Source organism: Mesoplodon mirus, assembly GCF_964341445.2.
Source record: "Mesoplodon mirus genome assembly, chromosome: 4".
Taxonomy (NCBI): domain Eukaryota; kingdom Metazoa; phylum Chordata; class Mammalia; order Artiodactyla; family Ziphiidae; genus Mesoplodon; species Mesoplodon mirus.
Window position 1 is genome coordinate 134,046,387 of NC_138979.1, and position 13,312 is coordinate 134,059,698.

A 13,312-nucleotide genomic window follows, 5' to 3' on the forward strand; every position below is an offset into this window, starting at 1 on the left:
GGGAAGGAGAATTGGATGAGGGTAGTCAAAATGTACAAACTTCCAGTTATAAGATAAATAAGTACTTGGGATGTAATGTACAACATGATAAACATAATTAACAGTGCTGTAGGTTAAATATGAAAATTGTCAAGAGAGTAAATCCTAAGAGCTCTCACCCCAAGGAAAAAATTTTTTTTCTATTTCTTTAATTTTGTATCTGTATGAGATGCTGGATGTTCACTAAACTTAATTCATGATGTAATAAGTCAAATCATTATGCTGTACACCTTAGACTTATAGTGTTGTATGTCAATTATATCTCAATAAAACTGGAAGTAAAAAAAGAATATGCTCAATATATGTTAGTGAGCAAGTGACTGACTTAATAAAGTAAGTGAAATAAATACTCAGAAAGATACCATGAACTTAAAAGAATATGTTAAGGGGCTTCCCTGGTGGCGCAGTGGTTGAGAGTCCGCCTGCCAATGCAGGGGACACGGGTTCGTGCCCTGGTCCAGGAGGATCCCACATGCCGTGAAGCGGCTGGGCCCGTGAGCCATGGCTGCTGAGCCTGCGCGTCTGGAGCCTGTGCTCCGCAACGGGAGAGGCCACAACAGTGAGAGGCCCACGTACTGCAAAAAAAAAAAAAAAAAAAAAGGATATGTTAAAATATGCTGATTTTATGAAATTTATAATATTCTTATTTTGTATTTGTATTGTAGATTCCTGAGCAAGATGAAACCTATTTAGAAGACAGTTTTTGTGTTGATGAAGAGGAGTCTTGCAAAAGCCAATCAAGTGAAGAAGTCTGTGTTGATTTTAACCTAATAACTGAAGATTGCTTTGCAAGTAGGAGTAAAAAATATAAAACCCGACGTGCAGTAAAGCTAAAAGAAATGAAGATGAGACAAAGCTGTGCATCTTCAAAAAAAAAACTATTCAGAATTATTTTACCAGATGATTCAAGTGAGGAGGAAAACGATGTAAATGATAAACAGGAATCCAGCGCTGTGATTAATCCAAGTGCAGTTACCAAGAGTGAACAACAAAACCACTGTTTGAATTTAGTGCCTTCTGGGTCTTCATTGCAGTCCAGGGACCACTCTAATCCAGTTGTTAATCAGTCGCCAAACCAGAGACAACAGACACCGCTTAATTTAAAGGTTACAGTTTCCGATGTCTCAGACTTCAAACCTCAGAGCCATACTAAAGTTGAATCTACCTCATCATCATTCGCTACTGTTGATTCACAGAAAGACTGTAGAAAATTTCCAATTCAGTTGAAGGTATGAATCAGATTAGAGAAAAAAAGCCTTCGTATGTTTACCAAAAGGTTTTCTTTGGTTTTTCTTTCTTTTGTGTTAAATAACTAGGTCAAAGAAAAATTAGCAAGTGATAAAATTCTTCAGACAAGAAACCAGAACACTAAATTTTGTAGCTGATTTGTAGGATGCTTATTTTTAAAATGTGTTAATAGTTTTCTATAAGGAAACCTGCTAATTTTATAAAAAGGATAAAGGAAATGGGCTTTCTACAAGGTAAAATTAACAGAACTGAAAGCTCAGAACTAGTTTCCCCAGATTAACTTTTCTTTCCCCCTCTGAAGGCTTCTGGTATGTAACTCTCATCTGCTTATTGGGGTGAGGAGTTTAGGGGTACCACCTGATTTCCTTCCTTTGAATTTCTTTCCTTCCAGAATGGTTACTATTGATGAAGTAATCCATAAAATCATTTTCAGTTTTTAAGAGTTCATAGTTGCAGTAGTTTTGCTAAAATAGGGGTTAAAGTCATAGTAATAGGAATACCTAGAACTAGACTTAGATTTCTCTTTTATTCCAGGCGTTTCAGCCCATTCCACCTTAGCAACATGCTCCAGTGTCCACACAATGGCCCTCAAATTGGCATTTCTAGTTGTAAATTATCTCCAGGCTTTTTTTTGCACAAAGTTATTTCTGGAAGGCATAATTAGATAAAATTGACTAGATTAAGTCTTATAAATAGATTGGAGAACAGCAAAGTACTTAATTTCCCTGAGCCTCGGTATTCTCAGCTGTATTAGAAAGGTAGTTATCCCAAGGGTCATGGTAGGTAATACTTGCACAGTACTTTCAAAACCAGTAAGCACTCTCTACATTTCTACTTTGCCATGCTGTAACTAAAAAAAAAAATAGATATAGGCTAGTAATATTTTGAGGACTGTGAAACAGGATAAATAGAGTTTTAACAGAAATGTGTTTTAACTTCTACTATCTAATACTATACATATAGTATGATTCTTCTTCAAATTAGGAGGGGAAGGAATTTGAGATAAATTTGAGAAGACAGAAAATAGACTAAATATCCTGTCAAAAACTGTTAGATACTAAAAATGTTAACATTTATTTTGTCATGTGTATTGCAGACAGTATTCCTTGTTTGCCATTTGCCTTTGTTTTTAATAGTGGGTTTTGCCACAGGAAAATTTAACTTTTTTATACAGTTCCAATTTTTTTCTTTATAGTTTCTGACATCAGTGTCATGTTTAAAAAGCCATTTTGTACTCCAAGATAACGAAATATTTCCAATATTTTCTTTTGGTTCTTTAGTGTTCAGTTCTTCCTTCATTACATTTATTCCTTTTCTTAAGAAATTGAATATTAAATATATTTTAAAGATTATTCTGAGTGATTAGGACTTCCTCTTTAGCTTAGAATACAGAAAGCTGGAAAGAGCATTGCTCCCATCCTTGTAACAACAGCAAAAAAAGCCAGATAACCTACAAAATCATAAGTTTATTTGGATCTGAGGTTGCAGGACAGCCAATTAGCCTGATATCTAAGGAGACAGGTGCCTCCAAGGAGAGACTTGCTGATTTGGGACAGTCACTGGGCACTGTATAATCTGGTAAGAAGAATTCAGCTAAAACGTTAATGAATTGCAAAAGGCAACAGGATAGCATGAGCGTTTAGAACCCCTGGGAGTTGCAGAGAAGGGTAATTCACACCCACTCGTGGGCTCTTTTCCACAGAGTCATCAGGTGGTCACAAGAAAGATTGAGAATCAGAGAAAACCTCCTTGCCAGTGCAGGCCTTGGGGAAGTGACCAGAAGCTACTGTGGAAAAGGCACCAAACCCCATCTAGTTCCTTCTCCCCTATTTCCCCTATGGAACAAAAAGCATTAAACTACTGGGGGAAGAACAGCAAACCCTACAGCCTCCAGGGCTTAGGTGAAGACCCTTTGCAGATGGAGGAAAGGAATAAGAGAGAAATGCTCTACATCTGAGAAAGGGGCAGGAAAACATCTTGGGCCCAGAGCATTAGAGATCTCTAACCACTGGGGGCAGGGAGGGGGGGGAGGATCATTGAGAAGTTCCCATCTCTGAGATCCAGGGACACAAGTCCTGCCCAAGATAGGCTGAACCAGGGCAATAGAAACCCACCTCCCCCCACGTGTCCCCACACTCCTAGCACTCCCTCCAACCAGGCTAGCAAGCAGTAAGTGAGAAATAAAAGCAATCTACTGCTGAGAGAGAGACAAGAGTATGGGGAGAAAAACTCTCTGAGGCACAGGTTTACAAAGAAAAGTTAGAATATTTAGAAAAATCACCTAGCAAATGAGCCCAGACCTCAGCTCAGTTTGAAAGGACTTTGTGATGTTTTGTCATGGGTCCAAAGCTATTTCTGTACTTTGGTAGAGCTTATATTTACCTCAATGACTACTCTCCTACACAAGATGTTTGGCTTTCAACCAAAAGTTACAAGATACATAGAAGGAAGAAAAAAACACATTCTCAAGAACCAGACTCAGATATGACCCAGACATTGGAACTATCAGACAGGGAATTTAGAATAACCATGATTAACATGTTAAAGGCTCTAGTGGAAAAGTCAAACAAACATGCATGAACAGAAAGGGAATATCATCCAATAAATGGAATATATAAAGAACAATAAAGTGGAAATGCTAGAAATGGAAAACATGGTAAAAAAGATGAAGAATGTCTGCAATAGGCCCATCAGTAGACTCAATGCAGCCATGGAAAGAACCAACAAACTTAAAGCTAGGTCAATAAAATTACCCAATCAGAAATATAAAGAAAGAGTGAAAAAACAGAATGGAGCATCCAAGAGCTGTGGGACTGTATGCAGTAGTCTAAGATACATGTAATTGGAATTAAGGAGAAAAGAGAGCGAGTAGAAGATATAGTTGAACAAGCAATGGCTGAGGATTTTCCAAAATTAATCAACATTGGCATACAAGTATCTGAGTCTCTGGTTTCAATTATTATGGGTATGTTACCTAGGAGTGGAATTCCTGGGCCATATGGTAATTCTTTAACTTTGAGAACTCTCCCCACAGTGGCCTCACCATTTTTCATTCCCACCAGCAATGTACATTCCAGTTTTTTCACATTCTCATCAACACATTTTCCTTTTTAAAAAATTCTAGCCATCCTACGAGGTGTTAAGTAGTAGCTTGGTCTTTCATCTACACAGTCACTTTGCTGATGTTGAAGGAAGAAAAAAAAAGTATCAAGAAAAATCAGCCTAGGTGTTAGAAGTTTATGGCACTAACATATGTATAACTGATCATGATTGATGTTTTCTGCTTTTCAGGATACTAGTGCTCTGGAGGATTCTGGCACTTCAGTGGCATACTGTTCCAACTCACGACCACACTTGGCTGGCACACATGCTTCTCTTAGACTTCCACAGGAAGGCCAAAGAACTTGTATTCTTGTAGATAGTCGTGAAATCACTTCTGGTTCAGAAGTAATTTCTTCCCTAAGAGCAGTTCATGGCTTACAGGTAGAGGTTTGTCCTCTTAATGGTTGTGACTATATTGTGAGTAACCGCATGGTGGTGGAAAGGAGGTCTCAATCTGAGATGTTAAATAGTGTCAATAAGAACAAGCTCATTGACCAGATCCAGCACCTACAGAGCATGTTTGACAGAATATGTGTGATTGTGGAAAAGGACAGAGAAAAAACAGGTTTGTATTTTTAAATGGTTTTGTTTATAGGGCTGTAAAGGAACCTATTATTTGGTTCATTATCCTACTGTCAGGATGTGGGAAGCTCTTAAAATTTAAATACCTGACTCATGAATGTCATTTCATATTTACATAATGCCATAATGTTTTTCATTAGTCATTGTGTTTAAATGCAGCTTGTGAGAATCGAAGGGTGAGAAATTGAAGGCAAGTGAACCAATCATAAGTCTTTTTCTGGGAGCCCCAGAAAGGGTGAGGGGCCCTAAATAAGGCAGCAGTGGGGGAAAGGAGGAATCAGGAGGTAAATGAAATCAGGAGGTAGCAGGAGTAAGTGGGAGCAATCAAGAATTACTATTGAGCTGACCAATCTCTTGATTACTGGGCAGTTAGGTAGTGGTGCTGTTCATTGAAATTATGAATATCAGAGAAACAGCAGATTTGAGGGACAAAGAGGTGTTTAATTTTGAATATGTTGAGTTCTCAGTGGGTCACTAAAATGGATGCTTAGGATATATTAAAAAATGCAGGCTTGGAGCTTCAGTTAGGGCATTTTTATGGGTAATGTTTAATTGTAATGGGGAGCCCCTGAGAACAGTGAAAAGGTCATAGGATATGGGATCAGAAGATGCAGTGAGTTCTGGTGTCTCTATAGCTATGTGACACTGTATTGACAAATCACTCGCTCTGAGAAGTTAATAATATACTTTTCCTACTCATCCCGGGGTGTTATGAGGATTAAGTGAAATCATGCAGCTGAAAGCCACTATGGAAGAATTCAAGGATTATACAGTCATTATGTAAAAGAAAATAATGTAGTTTACATAAAACACTGGTTCAATTTGAGCAACGTACCTTTCATCACCACTGTCACTACTGAACCATGTCACCTTGGATAAGTCATTCTTTCAGTTACCCAAATCTTTTTTTCTTTTTTGATTTGACAAGTGAGGGCTTTAGTTTAAGTGATCTTTTGGGTCTTTCTAGTGTTAAAATTCTATAATTTACTCTTTACTAACATATCCTTTATAAAGGAAATAGATTTGGAATAAAAAGGAAGGTAATGTGGCAAAAGTTATGGAAAAACATCTTTTTTTTAGCTTAAGGAAGAATGCCAAAAAAAGGATGTAGGTAGAACATGGAAAGAAAATGAATGGGAAAAGTAGGGAAGTAAATTAATAGGCAGGAGTTAAAGTTATTATAATGGGTATGCAGGGTATTGAGTTACTCTTGGAATAAATGCATAAGATAATTTTATATCAGTTAGAAGTAATACTTAACCCTTCGGCCATGCTACCATTATGAATTTTAGAGATAAGTAATATGGTCTTGGCCTTTAGGAATGAATTATCTAGGAATATAAACTCTCCCCTGCCTACTCACCTTCTTCTGTAGATTCCAATTTAAGACACTCATAAAGACAGTTCTTATTTTCTATTTGAGAATCACTTGAAATTTTTAGCGGTTGGGTTTCTCATTAGCATAATGTGGCACTAGTTTGCTTAATGATGTAGATCTTGGGATTTTAATAATAGTATTAATGGTCCTACTTAATGTAACTTACTAAGGTTTGCATTTTCCTAAATGTAAAATATTTAGGAGACACATCCAGGATGTTTAGGAGAACAAAGAGCTATGACAGCCTGCTGACTACCCTAACTGGTGCTGGAATCCGAATTCTTTTCAGTTCCTGCCAAGAAGAAACTGCAGATTTGCTAAAGGAATTGTCTTTAGTGGAACAAAGAAAGAATGTTGGTATTCATGTTTCAACAGTAGTGAACAGTAATAAATGTGAGGCACTTCCATTTTATCTAAGTATTCCCAATATAAGTTATATAGCTGCACTGAATATGTGTCACCAGTTTTCATCTGTGAAAAAGATGACAAATAGGTATGTGTTTTAATATTTATTTGGTTGCGCAGGGTCTTAGTTATGGCAGGCGGGCTCCTTATTTTTTTTTTATTTTTCTATTCTTTTTGCGGTATGCGGGCCTCTCACTGTTGTGGCCTCTCCCGTTGCGGAGCACAGGCTCCGGATGCGCAGGCCCAGCGGCCGTGGCTCACGGGCCCAGCCGCTCCGCGGCATATGGGATCCTCCCAGACCGGGGCACGAACCCGTATCCCCTGCATCGGCAGGCGGACTCTCAACCACTGCGCCACCAGGGAGGCCCAGGCGGGCTCCTTAGTTGCAGCACGTGGGCTCCTTAATTGTGGCATGCGAACCCTAGTTGTGGCATGCATGTGGGATCTAGTTCCCTGACCAGGGATCGAACCTGGGCCCCCTGCATTGGGAGCACGGAGTCCTATTCACTGCACCACCAGGAAAGTCCCTGATTTAATATTTTTAAATAGTTACGTTAAAATCATCCTTAAAGGCATTTCATGGGAATTTTAATATTTTTAAAAATAAAGAGGTATAGTGCCTGTTAGATTCTTTTATTCAGTAAAGACTTTGCTTGTCAACATGTTATCAGTCACTGCATTAAGCTGAGGACATTAATGGAAGGAAAAAAAAAACCAAAACGTAGGCACTGTCTTTGAGTGGCTTAGGGCCCTGCGGGGAGGGAGACAGACAGCACTTAATTTGATCTTGCAGTCTCACATTTCTGGGCTGGTTAGTTCTGTAACTAGAAAAGTGTTCAAGTTGAAAATTTTAGTAGGCTCTAATGATTATATTGCTTGAAAATCAAACGAAGCCTTTAGAAAATAGGTTAAAGGCTCAAATAAGATGTTGAAATTATTATTATAAATGATTTTAAATATAGGGAATAGGCTTTTGTTTTATTTAAACTAATGCTAAGACATAATCCACTGAATGTAGAAAACTTGGGAAAAAATGATTTTCTTAAAGGATTTTATGTTTAGTATTCTTTAAGCAAGAATACTGAATTTTATAAGTCAGAAGTTTTAGTACAATGTTTTTGTTTATTTTTCAGCTCACCTCAGGAAATCTCCATGTATGCACAAGTCACTCATCAAAAAGCCGAGGAGATCTATAGATATATTCACTATATATCTGACATGCAAATGTTGCCAAAATGATCTTAACAAAGGTAGTTTTAAATCTGATGCATGATCAGACTGCTCAGCGTGGGTTATCAAAGAACCCTCACAATACTAAATGCACTTGAATAATCATTGCTGTGGTTTGTGATTATCAGTTTAAAATATATAAATATTTCTATATCTGTTATTTTACACTATGTACATTTTTATTTATATAGAATATATAAATGATTAAAAAAGAAAACATCTGATGTTTAATAATCATTTTGGTTAGATAATGAAACTTTTTTATTGAACAAAAAGCTTATTGAAGGTACTATTAAGTAAAAGCTAGAGTGAAAGATATATTTTAGAATTTTCCCAAAGATTATAGTGCTATCATTGTCATTTGTTAGCATTATAGGTTGATGTGTCTGCTGCCAGCTTAATGGTCATAAACAATTTTTCTCATATATCAACTATATTGAATAGATGTGGGTCGTAGGTGTATTGTGAGATAATGCCCCAGTAACTAGGAAAGTAGAAAATTTAACTGAATCCTAGTAACAGTCTAATCCTAGTAGTATGAACTCTGATCTATACTACTTTTTTTTTGGTTGAAGTACCATATTCAAAGTGAAATCTTGGAATTGGAAAATTTCAGTATAGATGAGCTATGGAATGTGGACTTTCATCGTGACCCATAACATTGTGTCTATTATGCTACTAATTGTTGGGCAGTTGAACCAACCTCACAGCAGAGGGTTTCACTTAGACCTGGCATGGACTTCAAAGCTGATCTAATTCAAATTGCTTTTCTCTTTCCTTTCTTATCAGATGATAAACGTGAGGCCCAGAAACAAGTGACTTACTCAAGTTTAGACTGGGAAATCTAGAACAAGAACCCAGGAACTAGATACAGTTTTCTTTCACTAAAAAAGTTGCTCTGATTGTGAACTTAGCTCCTTTGGGATAGTATAAATTCTGAATTCTTCTAAAGCAGTTAATCTCTTATTTCTGCTGTTTAATAATTCTGTCAAAGCCAGAGAGAAAAGTTCTATAAATTATTGGCTCATGTGCAGTTCTCAGTTTGTTCTCTCTCAGGTTCAAATTCATCCTTCAGTATCTCGCTCCTTTATAATGGACTGGACTTTTTGAGCATTTCTCCCTAGTGAGCATGATTTAAGCTTTGTCAAATAGAAGGAGGAAAGGGGCTTCTTCTTCTGGTTCCAGTGTGCTGTTTTTTTGCTGCTACTCACTCCTGTTACATGGTGTCAGTGGTGCAGTGGGTAGGGACATCTGGTGGAGCTCTGTGCCCTGGCTGCACACTAGAAGCATGCAGTCCCTCAACAACCTCACATTGCCCTGGACTGATGACCTCCTTGCAGCACATCTCATGCAGACACCAATGTCCTCAGATTCTGTGTGTTCACCCAACAGACAAAATATTTCATAAATTGATATGGTTTGAGGGACATAACCTAGAGGATTTCATTTATTTATGCTTGCTGTGTAGAGACCTCTATCCATATTTAAGCTGCAACAGCCTCTTTCTATACTCTTCACAGGTTGCACTTAACTATCAACCCTATCGTTTATTGATCCATCTTACTGTCTGTCTTGAGCCCTTCAAGGCTTTCTTTTCCACTTTTAAGTCTCCTTTGGAGGTTACCTTAAACCTTACTAGTTTATCTAATGACCCAATGGAAAGAAACGGGAATAACCAGGTACCTGGAAGGTGGGATACAACAATTTTGACAGGACACATGGAATACGGGGAGTGGGGGTACGTTGTGGTTTGTGTCAAGTATATGCTATTTCAAAAATTATCTTTTTGTTTCGTATTACAGAATTTAACTACCTTCTAATTCTTTTTTAAAAAATTTTTTATTGGAGTATAGTTGATTTACAATGTTGTGAATACCTTCTAATTCTTAAAACACTATCCACTAACATCAAGCAGCATGGTATTACACCAAATATTGGCAACTTAGAGTTCTACAACAGAATTTTTTAGAGCTACTCTAAAATAACCTTTTCATTTGTTTCATCCTTCATCTATCAAAAATCTGTGGCAGAAACTATCATGGTAGTTTAAAGGAGAGTGATCTGTTTGCTTGCACTATTCTTCTTAAATTTTGTGTTTCTACAAACCCTATAGTTCTTTAGCTGCTGATTATTACTGACTAAATTCTTAAGAAACAAGAAAATGTACTTTTTCTAACAGTTCTGGTATTTTTTCAAGGAAATGAACTGAACCATTAACAAACAAAATGCATTTTTTCTATGATCCAGTAATTAGAAAAACCAACTAAAACATGAATATTATAAAAGCAAATTTACTTTATTTGAACAACCTACCTGGAGAGAAAGTGGGTAAATATGTACTATAACCAGAGGGAAAAAAATTCTATGTCAAATTTTAAAGCATAATGGCATAATATGCTAAAAGAAGTTTATTTCTAAAGAAGCTGTCTGAAAGGAAAACAGTGTTTACTATGACATGACATAGTAACTTGACTCCTTACAATAGAAGAGCTATAACCTGAATGTTTGTCTAATCCAGTCTTTTAAATATTGAGACCAAATTTACGCCACGTCTGCTTAAGAATACAACAAAATCTGTTCTCTTATTCTACCTAATAAAAATACTGAAAAAGCAATAAATTAAATTTACATAGGTTTCATGGATGTGCCAATCACAAGTTTTAAGAAAAACAATCAGGAGAAAGCTTGTCAAATGGTTTAAACAACATGTACTGATAACTGAAACATTAGATCAACTCTGGCTTTTATACCAAGTGGTGACAACTGGTAACCTAAAGTTTTCATGAACTCAGTAGCTACCAATACAATCTATTTTTTAATTCTCCCCCACCTCTCCCCTTAAGGATAGCAACATTTTTTTGAATGCTTCTAAAAAACATCTGTATGGAACATGATTTTCTTAAAGAGACTAAGATGCTTATGAGAGACATCTATATATAACACATGAAACCTTTGAAAAAGAGTCTGCAATTTCATATGAAGCTACATTATAAAAAAAAAAATACATCCTTCAAATGAAGATACAAATAAACATCCTGGAAATATTGCTTTTTGATAAACATCCTGGAAATATTCTCATTTTTACTATGCAGAATCAGAGTTCGAAAAGTAAGAATCTTTCTCTTCTTCCTCTAAAGACTCCATAGCATTAGTGAACAGTTTTCCAATACCAGAGTTTTCTGCTAATTCTGTAAAGAGAAGTTTAATAAAAAGATTAATATATTTCTAAAAACAATTTCAATGAAATTGAAAATAACAGGAAACCAATTGGTAGATCTGCCCACTTGTGAGCAATTAATTTTAATACTATGTTAATAAAGAGACTACCCTATAATAGAACAGAGCTACAAAAGAAAGATGTAAGTATATTACCTTTGTTAAATGGGGTTTTTCTTCTTGATGGTGGAGTTGAAAAATCACTTTCAATCTACAAGAGAGTTCATATTAGCTAAGTGATGCCACCTCTGAAGCCTGCTTCATATGTAGACAAAATTCAGCATGCTTTATCCCAATAAAACATTACAAACTAATGCTACAGCAGTTAAAGGATAGCCTCTGAAAGTTGCCAAAATGTACTGAGTACTTATTCCATTACACTAGCAAAATTTGAATTCTCTGTACTTTAAATTCTTGGCTAAAATAGTAATTTATATGGCAAGTTTTAAGTATATACTGCATGCTTATATATACATCAGTGCTTTTTAAACTACTGGCCATGGCTATCTTTAAAAAATGAAAATAGAATAGAAAAGAAAATATGACAGAGTATACCAACTGTACTAAGGATAAGTATTATTGAAAGAAACTTTTGATATACAAACTCGTGTTCATAGATTGCCATGGAAATGTATTTTTTCCTGTGAAATGAGTCAAAACACTTACAACATCTAGCCCTCAAAAATCATTCAATGAGATAAACCAGTATCATCATGATCAAGAGGAGGAACCAAGATGGGGGAATAGAAGGACATGAAACTCACCTCTTCCCACAAATACATCAAAAATGCATCTACATGGGGAGCAGTTTTCTCAGGATAGCTTACTGAACACTGACAAAAGATATCAGACACCCAGAAGTGCAAGAAATATCTCCATATAAACCAGTAGGATGAAAGAAAAAATAAAGGAATTGGGATGAGACCTGCGGTGCTGGAAGGGAGCTGGAAAAGGGGAAACGTTCCCGCACCCTGGGAAACCCCTTAACTGGTGGGAAGATCAGCTGGGACAGAAAGGGAGCTTCATAGGCTTGGAAGAGAGCACAGCAGCCAGCTGGTGGCAGGCAGAACAGACAGAGACAAGCACAGAGGATCTGTGCTACCTCGCTGCAATCCCCAGCCTGAGATGGTCGCCTGTCGGTGTGTGTGTGTGTGTCGGGGGGGGGGAAACAGTGGGATGACTGGATGCTGAAACTTGGGCTTCAGAGGACACACCTGGGGAGAGTACTGGGGTTGGCTGCACGGAGACAGCCTGAAGGGGCTGGAGAGTAGTTATGGGGCCTCAACCGAGGGTGTATGTGGAAGAAGCCCAGGCCGCCACAGAAGCAAAGCACTGTTGCTAAGGGGTGGGGTGCATGAAGGAAGAGAGGGGCGGGGCCTGCCATAGCAGCCTCTTTCTTGGGCTCTGGGAGCAGGACAATGGGTGCTCCTGTGGCTGGGATGGGACTAGCCTCGCAGCTGTAGGCTTTGTGTGTGACTGCACGCAGAGGCAGGGCTGGGGTCTGGCCTGCTTCCGTAGCTCCCATGGTGGGCCCAGGTATGTGACTGCTGCGGTCCTGGTACCTAACTTTAGTGGATCTGCGCTGGCGGCTTTCTGAACACAGTGTCTGAGGGACACCACAGCCGACTACCTGCGTTCCCACGGTGGAGGCGGGGCCAAGGGCAGTGCCAGTGCCAGTGTACTTTGTGGGCTTGCAGACGTGACACACAGAGCGTACTCCCCAGTGGACAGCTTGAGCAATGGAATACTCAGTGGCTCTTCTCTCAGTGGGAGAGCTCTAGTTTCACCTACTTCACACTGCAGCTCAGAAACGGATCTAGGGGCTTCTACTCCAAAAACTGGGGAGCAGATGCTGCCCCCAACAGGGCTGTGACAACCAGAGAGCAAAGAAGAGACCCTGCTCAATATCCAGTGCAGGCTCTAGTCACCACACGAGTCATACACCCTATGAAAGGGACACCGGCCAGCACACACTGAAGGAAAATGCAGCAGGCATCCCTACTAGAAACAGCCCATGCACCAAAAATATTAGACTTATGTAGGCTACAAACGGATGCTCCCACATAAAAACAGCCCTTCAAGGCCACAGTAAATAATTATTTCTCCTAAGCT

The 13,312-nt window shown here is 38.1% G+C and overlaps 2 protein-coding genes across 4 annotated transcripts in view; one reads left to right on the top strand and one right to left on the bottom strand.

The window, feature by feature from the left end:
- The window catches only part of FANCM (FA complementation group M), a gene marked incomplete at its 3' end in the record, with an annotated part of 56,600 nt that extends 48,449 nt beyond the window's left edge, over nucleotides 1-8,151 (top strand). Inside the window, exons 20-23 of one of the 2 annotated variants that reach the window (XM_082618432.1) lie at nucleotides 705-1,268; nucleotides 4,579-4,954; nucleotides 6,551-6,842; nucleotides 7,888-8,151. In XM_082618432.1, the coding sequence (XP_082474558.1) occupies nucleotides 705-1,268; nucleotides 4,579-4,954; nucleotides 6,551-6,842; nucleotides 7,888-7,993 (1,338 nt within the window). The remainder of the gene's footprint in view (nucleotides 1-704; nucleotides 1,269-4,578; nucleotides 4,955-6,550; nucleotides 6,843-7,887) is intronic. The other variant, XM_082618433.1, reaches the window with a different exon arrangement.
- A 354-nt stretch (nucleotides 8,152-8,505) lies between these two features.
- The window catches only part of MIS18BP1 (MIS18 binding protein 1), a 64,123-nt gene continuing 59,316 nt past the window's right edge, over nucleotides 8,506-13,312 (bottom strand). For both annotated transcript variants that reach the window (XM_082619233.1, XM_082619232.1), the window contains exons 14-15: nucleotides 11,357-11,411; nucleotides 8,506-11,172 (exon numbers count right to left, since the gene is read on the bottom strand). In XM_082619233.1, the coding sequence (XP_082475359.1) occupies nucleotides 11,069-11,172; nucleotides 11,357-11,411 (159 nt within the window). In that variant the 3' untranslated portion in view covers nucleotides 8,506-11,068. The remainder of the gene's footprint in view (nucleotides 11,173-11,356; nucleotides 11,412-13,312) is intronic.